The sequence below is a fragment of the Lethenteron reissneri genome, chromosome 50 (assembly GCF_015708825.2).
Source record: "Lethenteron reissneri isolate LAM-NWPU_2019-01 chromosome 50, ASM1570882v1, whole genome shotgun sequence".
NCBI classification, from domain to species: domain Eukaryota; kingdom Metazoa; phylum Chordata; class Hyperoartia; order Petromyzontiformes; family Petromyzontidae; genus Lethenteron; species Lethenteron reissneri.
The window spans coordinates 917,598-927,191 of NC_083828.1; the positions used below are offsets into that span (position 1 = coordinate 917,598).

General features: G+C 55.4%; 1 protein-coding gene across 1 annotated transcript in view; it reads right to left on the reverse strand.

Annotated features, from left to right (window-relative positions):
* The window catches only part of LOC133355173 (uncharacterized), a 92,136-nt gene extending 84,581 nt beyond the window's left edge, over window positions 1-7,555 (reverse strand). The window contains exons 1-2 of the mRNA XM_061572515.1: window positions 7,257-7,555; window positions 542-1,251 (exon numbers count right to left, since the gene is read on the reverse strand). Coding sequence (XP_061428499.1) covers window positions 542-916 — 375 coding nt within the window. The 5' untranslated portion in view covers window positions 917-1,251; window positions 7,257-7,555. The remainder of the gene's footprint in view (window positions 1-541; window positions 1,252-7,256) is intronic.
* Between the last annotated feature and the right edge of the window lie 2,039 nt (window positions 7,556-9,594).

Sequence of the window (9,594 nt, forward strand, 5' to 3'; positions counted from 1 at the left end):
AAACTCTAAATATACAGGTGTCAGGGTCGGGATCGGGATCGAACCCACACCCTCCTGTATACCAGGCGAGGTAGTTAACATCTCCGAGCCACCGTGGCGTCAACACAGATCCCACGAGCTGCTCCATGAGGTCCACGTCCGCAGCAAGAGGAGCATTTGTCACTTGGAGGTGTCAAGTTAGGAGAGAATTTGTGAATGCTGTATTCATGGTGCACAGAGCATGGGGAGTTGCTTGTTGGGAATGACCGAGACACAGAAAGAGGACTGCACAGATGATGGGTCTTGACGGTTTAACAATCTTCGTCTCAGCTTTCGTCATCATTACCACAAACCTTCCTTTAACACGCGAGACACCAACCCAAACGGCATGGGCACGCGAGACCCAGACCACAGACCCCAGAGGCCTCATCCCAGGAGTGGCCTCTCCTCCTGCACGGGAGAACAGCAGGACTCACGCACGCCCCGCCAGCAACGCGCACGCAGACGGACACGCGCACGCACGGACTCACGCACGCACGGACACACACCCACACCCTCTCACCTTCTTCTTGGAGAACCTCTCACTCTGCCGGGCCACTTGAGCTTTTCCGTGCGTCTCGCCAGGCCTTATGGTTATCCTGATGGCCGGCTGGGCGGCGACGGCGGTAGTGGCGTCGGTGGTGGCGGTGGGGCGCAGTCCATTCAATTCCGTCTGCTGCTGCTGCTGCTGCTGCCGCTTGGCACCACGCCGCATGCTCTGTATCTTGAGCTTCAGTCCACCCTCCGCAAAGTTTGTCTCAGTGATGGAGAACTCCCGGTCGTGGTCGCACGAGACGGCGGCGGCGTCGCCATGCGCTCGCGCCCTCACCGCGGCGCTGCTCGGCTGCTCGTGCGACCGAACGGTGCCCGGGTCCGGCGTCGGCAGCATCCTGCGCATCGTGGAGGTTTTTGGCGGCTCGGCAGCGGCAGAACTTGGCTCACCGACGGAGCGACCTCCTCCCGAGCCGCATCGGCCCACGATTCCTTCGGACGAATCAACGCCGCAGCTCAATTGTGGTGGCTCAAGGGATGGCAGGTCGATCGATTAAACGCGGCAGCTTCATAACTGTAGCTCCCTCGCCTGCATTTTCATATATAAATATAATATAGGTTAATCCTCTTCAACGGAAATCCACCGTCCCTCAAATGTTCCCCGGAACGCCGAGACGAAGCAGGATCGAAAGCCTCGGGACGCAGCCGATGATCAGGCCGCGAAGGCACCGCCGTTCATCTCTGCGAAGGCACCACGAGAATGCGAGACGTCGTTATCCGCAGGTAAACGTACACGGGCGCCTCCGCGTACAGGCCTTCATTTCGCCATGATCATCAAACACAACCGCTCCTGTGGATGCTGGAAATGCAGTGCACATGTGTCAATATCATTTAAATACTTGAAAATGTTGTGTTGTAGCGTAGTTGGTGTAGGCCCCGGGGTTCCTGGTCTCCAGTGCAGTTGCACCGCCTGCACACCTGATAGCTCCACCACTTCAGGTGGAAACCGTGCCAAAATTAGCGCCTAATAAGTCACTTATTTACTCGGGAAAGTCTCAATACTCTAAACTCTTTTTCAGGGTGTGCCCTGAAATTGGGAAGTTTGACCCGTTCCGGTCGCGAGTGTTTAACACGAGGGACCAAATTCGGAATCCCGGAGAAAGCCGCAGCGTACAAGGGGAATCATCTCACAGATGGCTCGCGGGATGACGCAGAGCTCCCAATCTTCAAACCATGAGTTCAAAACCCAACCGGCATCAACTCGGCCTAACATCATCATCCCTTTGAGGTTGGTTAAACATGAACCACAACCATGAGACTCCAGCGCTTGGTAATGTGTCAGTTATTGATCTCTGGATATATTGGATCCTACCATGGGAATGTGGAATGTCCACCAATGGGTCAGCGCTGTTAGATACAGATGCATATCACCAAAGTTTCGTTCGGGCATAGCACGAATGTGACATTATACTTTGCAATCATATCGATTCATCATGACCATCAACAACAAGAGTCTTGACCACTCCACTGCTGGATGACAACCTCCACAAGCTGCAATATTGTATGATTATTATTCTCAAATAACCAATAACCAATCAGGTCCTAAGAAAATAAATCCCTGCCATGAACATATGTAAAAACACACATCACGTGGTTTATGATATAGATATATGTATATCATAAATCACGTTGTTTTTGATGCATAGTCACCTCCAATCAAGTCAACATAAATCTGCCCTAGCTCGTTGAAACTCGGAAGCTAAGCAGGCATTACACGAGCCTGGCTAGTGCTGGGATGAGTGACCACCAGGGCTTGCCAGGTGTTGTCGGTGTGGCCAGTAGACGACAGCGATGAGTGTTACCTCGTTGTACAGAGCACCGGTGCTGCGCTGGGATTTCTCCTGCTACGGAAGTTTCTGTGCCACACGAAGAAGACAAACTCCCATGATGAATGGAATCAATGGCCAAACTCCAAATGTAGCAGAACCCTCCTAAAGTCGATGCGAATCCTTCCTCAATCCATGAGCTGACACTTATTGTTAAGATGATGATGATGGTATTCTTGTTAAGCGTGTGTTTGCGTGGGCCATCTCAAATTAAAAATCCGAATTATATCATCCACTACAGTTGCACAAACTACGGAATGGTGATCGGAGAACATCTTTATAAAAACACTTTAAGAATGTAGCATCTGCGGTGGTCCCAGTTTTAGTGACGTATTGTTATCACCAAGGATTATTTGTGTTATTTGTGCCGTGCCTCCGGTGTTTATTGTTTTGGTTCTGCATTAATATCCCTCCACGTGGAACTGCCACTGACTACTAATGTGCTCCCCTCCCACAGCCAAGGCACGCACCAGCATCAACACGAGCCTATAGCATTTTCAAATACAACCACGAGTCATCCCACGCGTGAATACAGCACGAACCCCAGCTAATATACATTGTATAATCACCAGCCATGGTCGATCCACTGCTGGATGAACATCTTCCATAATTCGCCGGCATCCATCGCAACCCTACGAACTCTGCACGGAAGCCCTCTGCTCGCAGCTAGCAGAGCTCGACATTTAGCTACTGAAGGCATTTCAATTCGCCACAATAATAATCCACCTAGCACCTGCACTAGAGCTGAGCTGATTGCATCGCTCCATCTCCCACGGTGACAACCTCTCGGACGCGTTCCATCCCTTGGCTGCCACTCCGTTATTTTCCTCGACCATCGGTCCCTTTCTGTCCGTGGCGCGTCCTGCAAAAAGCTCCACGCTCCCACTTCCCTCCACAGTTTGGATGATGTCATTAAACTTGCGTGCGCGTGTTCTCTAATCCACGTGGTTGCCTCCTCCATGCAGCACTTCCACATCCCGCATACAGTCGAGAATTTACACAGTACTGTGCTGCATTCAACTCATACACTGCTCTGTCTACACGTGTTCGTATTCGTACTCCGGATGGTCGTAAGCTCATTTACACATGAACAATTGCAACAATGCAAATTTAGCAATAAGCCGTGTAGATTCAGCATACATTCACATCATTATTTACTTATATATGCCTATGCATACATATTTATATTGCTAGATATACACACACAAATATCGCTCTATAGCCTACACAAACTGTTGGTGCAAGTGTTGTTAGCGAGCACCTATTAAGGCTGGCACGACGCACCATGGGGGGTGGTTGTGGCCAGAAACCACAAGGCATGTCCGCCTTTGTCTCCCCAGGCTACCGTTTTGTTTTTGACACACGGCACCAGGTGCTCATTTAAGGCTGAGTCGGCCTAGGAGGATGGGCTGGGACCACAGGCACCACGCGGCCCGCTGCAGGTCGGCCGTGTGCGGCTGCTGCCACTTGACGTGGGATCGCTGGGATCTCTGGGATCGCTGGGACCGCTGGGATCGTTGGGATCGCTGGGATCTCTGGGATCGCTGGGATCGCTGGGATCGCTGGGACCGCTGGGACCGCTGAGATCGCTGGGATCTCTGGGATCGCTGGGACCGCTGGGATCGTTGGGATCGCTGGGACCGCTGGGACCGCTGGGATCGCTGGGATCTCTGGGATCGCTGGGATCGCTGGGACCGCTGGGATCTCTGGGATCGCTGGGACAGCTGGGATCGTTGGGATCGCTGGGATCGCTGGGATCGCTGGGACCGCTGAGATCGCTGGGACCGCTGGGATCTCTGGGATCGCTGGGATCTCTGGGATCGTTGGGATCACTGAGATCGCTGGGACCGCTGGGACCGCTGGGATCGCTGGGATCTCTGGGATCGTTGGGATCGCTGAGATCGTTGGGATCGCTGAGATCGCTGGGACCGCTGAGATCGCTGGGATCTCTGGGATCGTTGGGATCGCTGAGATCGTTGGGATCGCTGGGATCGCTGGGATCGTTGGGATCGCTGAGATCGCTAGGATCGTTGGGATCGCTGAGATCGCTGGGATCGTTGGGATCGCTGAGATCGCTGGGATCGTTGGGATCGCTGGGATCGCTGGGATCGTTGGGATCGCTGAGATCGCTGAGATCGCTGGGATCGCTGGGATTGCTGGGATCGCTGGGACCGCTGGGATCTCTGGGATCGTTGGGACCGCTGAGATCGCTGGGACCGCTGGGATCGCTGGAATCTCTGGGATCGTTGGGACCACTGAGATCTCTGGGACCGCTGGGATCGCTGGGACCGCTGAGATCGCTGGGACCGCTGGGATCGTTGGGATCTCTGGGATCTCTGGGACCACTGAGATCTCTGGGATCGTTGGGATCGCTGGGACCGCTGGGATCGCTGGGACCGCTGAGACCGCTGGGGTCGCTGGGACCGCTGGGATCGCTGGGACCGCTGGGATCGCTGGGATCTCTGGGATCGCTGGGACCGCTGGGATCGCTGGGATCTCTGGGATCGCTGGGACCGCTGAGATCGCTGGGACCGCTGAGATCGCTGGGACCGCTGGGACCGCTGGGACCGCTGGGATCGCTGAGATCTCTGGGATCGTTGGGATCGCTGAGATCGCTGGGACCGCTGAGATCGTTGGGACCGCTGGGACCGCTGGGACCGCTGGGATCGCTGGGACCGCTGGGATCGCTGGGATCGTTGGGATCGCTGAGATCGCTAGGACCGCTGAGATCGCTGGGACCGCTGAGACCGCTGGGACCGCTGGGATCGCTGGGACCGCTGGGATCGCTGGGATCGTTGGGATCGCTGAGATCGCTGGGACCGCTGGGATCTTTGGGACCGCTGGGACCGCTGGGATCGCTGGGAGCGCTGGGATCGCTGGGATCGTTGAGATCGCTGAGATCGCTCGGACCGCTGGGATCGCTGGGATCGCTGGGATCGCTGGGATCGCTGGGACCGCTGGGATCGCTGGGATCATTGGGATCGCTGGGATCGCTGAGATCGCTGGGACTGCTGGGATCTCTGGGATCGTTGGGATCGCTGGGATCGTTGGGATCGCTGGGATCTCTGGGATCGCTGGGACTGCTGGGATCGCTGGGATCGCTGAGATCGCTGGGATCGCTGGGATCGCTGAGATCGCTGGGATCGCTGGGATCTCTGGGATCGTTGGGATCGCTGGGATCGTTGGGATCGCTGGGATCGCTGGGATCGCTGGGATCGTTGGGATCGCTGAGATCGCTGGGATCGTTGGGATCGCTGGGATCGCTGGGATCGTTGGGATCGCTGGGATCGCTGGGATCGCTGGGATCACGGCGAGCCCAGCGATTCCAGCGAGCGCACCACCGGCCGCGCCACCGCCGCGCATGACATCGATCATCCACTCGCCACGTGTCCAGGACACGCAAGCAACGCGACGGGGAGGCCGCACGGCGCTCAGCACCATCAGCCGTGCAAGCGACGGCAGAGCGACATCTCTCACATTCGCGTGCAAACTCATTCTCTTGCTTTTTGTTTTTAATTTGTTCGTCAAAAAAACCGACAAGCTTCTTATTTCAGTACGATACAAACATCTCCCTGGTATCCACCAAGCGCGGCGGTGCGTGCGAGGGTGTAGTTGCTACACGTGTGTAGTTGTTTACATGTGTTGTGACATGTGTGCGCGAAGTATGTAACGTGCGCGCGTGCGTTGCGGACGGGAGCGGTGGCGCAGTGGTTAGCGCACTGCGCTACGACCCCGGCGTTCTCGAGTCCCGCTCGTGACCAATGATCTGTGCAGAGTATCGGGATCGGTCCTGGGGCTTCCCCTACGTCGACTCGGCCTTAAAACGAGTCCCTGCTGCTGTGGCGTGTGTGTGTGTGTGTAAACACCTGCACTGGAAAGACAAAGGCGGCCGGTCGTGGTGCTAATCAGCCGCACTCCCTAGGGCGCCGTGGTGGCCTCCGTCGGAGCTCGCTGTAAGCACTTGCGCCAACCGCCTGCGAAGGCTATAGGGGTGATCTTTGTGTTATCTTGAGACATGTCAAGCACATGTGTGCCGAGCGAAGTGCATGCTGAAGCCCATGTGAGAATACGATGCCTGTACACGGCGATTCGTGTGTATTACATGTAGTTAGCATGTACCATCTCACGTGTGTAACATGTGATCTATGTCACACACACACACAAGCTACGGAGCTGTGAGCGAGCGGCACATGCAGCTGCGCTGCTGCCGTGCGCGCTGCTGCAGTTGCCCGGTCGCAGATCCATCCCATGTGCCGTGTGCATCCTATCCTGTGGTTATGTACGCACATTTTTTTGTAGACTTGTGTGTGTACACGTGTGTGTGTGTACACGTGTGTGTGTACACGCGTGTGTGTGTGTGTAGTATATGTTGTGTATGTGCGCACGTGTTATACAATTTCCGAACGTGTACGTACACACAGTCGCGTGTGTGCAGTCTATGTTAAGTGCAGCATCTACGGACTGCAGCATACACTGCGCTGACACGCGTGTACACACACACACGTGTGTGTGTGTGTACACGTGTGTGTGTACACGTGTGTGTACACGTGTGTGTGTGTACACGTGTGTGTGTGTACACGTGTGTGTACACGTGTGTGTGTACACGTGTGTGTGTGTACACGTGTGTGTACACGTGTGTGTGTGTACACGTGTGTGTGTGTACACGTGTGTGTGTACACGTGTGTGTACACGTGTGTGTGTATACACGTGTGTGTACACGTGTGTGTGTGTGTACACGTGTGTGTGTGTACACGTATGTGTGTGTGTGTACACGTGTGTGTGTGTGTACACGTGTGTGTATGTGTACACGTGTGTGTGTGTGTACACGTGTGTGTGTGTAGTGGTGCAGTCCGCACGAACCTGCACGATGCTGGCTGTGCGCTGCCCGCTCTCTGCGCCGCTGTCACCCGCGAATGTGAACGGCGAGAGTGGCGAGAGTGGAGAGAGTGGTGAGGATGGTGAGAGTGGCGAGAGTGGTGAGAGTGGTGAGGATGGTGAGGATGGTGAGTGTGGTGAGAGTAGCGAGAGTGGCGAAGATGGTGAGAGTGGTGAGTGTGGTGAGAGTGGTGAGTGTGGTGAGGATGGTGAGAGTGGCGAGAGTGGTGAGGATGGTGAGAGTGGTGAGTGTGGTGAGGATGGTGAGAGTGGTGAGTGTGGTGAGAGTGGTGAGTGTGGTGAGAGTGGCGAGAGTGGTGAGGATGGTGCCGCTGACATCGCGCTGCCAGATGAGGACCCCCCCACCACTACAGCCCAAGACCCGTGCTTTGCGCATGCGCACTGCCAGCAACCGACGGATTTTTCGATGCTCCGGGATTTTTTTTTGTTTGCGAGGGATGAGGCTGAGAGAGGGTGGGTAATGGGGTTGGTGATGGGGGGAGTTATGGGGGGTGGTTAATGGGGTTGGGTGATGGGGGTGGGTGTGGTGGATGTGGTGGGTGGGGGTGATGGGGGACTGGGTGATGGGGGGTGGGTGATGGGGGGTGGGTGATGGGGGGGTGGGTAATGGGGGGGTGGGTAATGGGGGGGTGGGTGATGGGGGGGTGGGTGATGGGGGGGTGGGTAATGGGGGGTTGGGTGATGGGGGAGTGGGTGATGGGGGTGAGTGACGGGGTTGGGTGATGGAGGGGTGGGTGTGACGAGTGGGGTGTGATGGGGGTGGGTGATGGGGGGTGATGGTAGTGGTGTAGGGGTGATGCGTTTTGATAGTGGATGGTAGTGCCAGTAATGTGACAGTGGTGTTTGTGAGTGATAGACCCCTCTGAAGGAACATCTGCGCCGGTTTGAAACAATCAGACTGGCCCGCTTACGATCCATCCTGGAATTAACCAGACTGGGTCGTGTGAGGAACTCGCGCAGACCCTTGAAAGACCGACCAGGGCACAGTCCCATCGGTGAGCTCCTCCGACAGGCGAAGTTGCGTTGGCTGGACCACGCAGCCCACATGCCCAGCCACTGAGTGCCCAAGCACCTTCTGGTTGACCAGACAGGGGGGATGAACGGGCGCGGCACGGGCTAGAGAAGGGATTTGGAGCAAAGTGTGCTTGCCGACGACTGGTATCACTCGTGTCAAGATCGGCCTGTGTAGAGGAGGCTCGTGAAGGTCAACAATGGGCCGTTTGAGGAAGTTACCCTCCAAACACAGAGGGGGGAGGAGGAGGAATGACGCTCACAACAACGAGCGGAGTGCCGGGCGGCCAACACGAAGCAAGTTGGCACAGTGGGACGCATTGGTGATGCCTCTGCCAGTCATCTTTGACAGTCAACCTATAAGCACCTGGGTCTGTCCCGTATCTTCCTATCAACGAGCCTTCGACACTTCCTGTGGCCTCATAGTGCACCTAGCCTGGCACAAGCGCCTGGAGACGTGGCCGCCGCTGAGTGTCGAATGGCAGCTGTTGTTGGTGAGTGATGGTGATGGTGGTAATGGGTGATGGAGTGGTGGTCCGTGTTGTGGCTGATTTCCATGTTGGTGGATTAGGCGATGGTAGCTGTGATGGTAATGGGGCGAAGTGTGGTAGCGGTGTGTGAGGGTAATAATCTTGGTGTTGGCGGCTGGTGGTCGATGATAGTGATAACGATGGTGGTGGTAAGCTGTGGTGGTGGTGGTGGTTGTTGTGACAATGGTGGTGGGTGGTGGTGGTGGTAGCCTGTAAGTCCTGGTCGTGGTGGATGATGATGATCATGATTAATGCAAGTGTCGGTGGATGTCGGTGGTGGGAGGATAAACAGAGATTCAACATTGAGAAATATTCACCCAATTAAACTCAGCCCAATTACATCGATTTGCCAGCAGTTGAGCGCCGCACATTCTATGCAAATGGAATTGTCTCATTCTCGTCGCGTCGGTTTCCCTTCTCGCTTTGAGTTCTCGTGCTAAGCGGCAACGTGTGCCCATCAGTAGAACCATCCCACTACAGTCAAACTAAAATAACCACGTCGAGTACATACACCTATTAGCATTTTGTGAAATTGTAAAACCAATTAGATGAACGACAAAGTATAATGTGAGAGTGTGTTTGTGTCTGAGTGTGGCTGTGTGGGTGAGAGTGTGGTTGTGTCTGAGTGTGGCTGTGTGGGTGAGAGTGTGGTTGTGTCTGAGTGTGGCTGTGTGGGTGAGAGTGTGGTTGTGTCTGAGTGTGGCTGTGTGGGTGAGAGTGGGGTTGTGTCTGAGTGTGGCTGTGTGGGTGAGAGTGTGGTT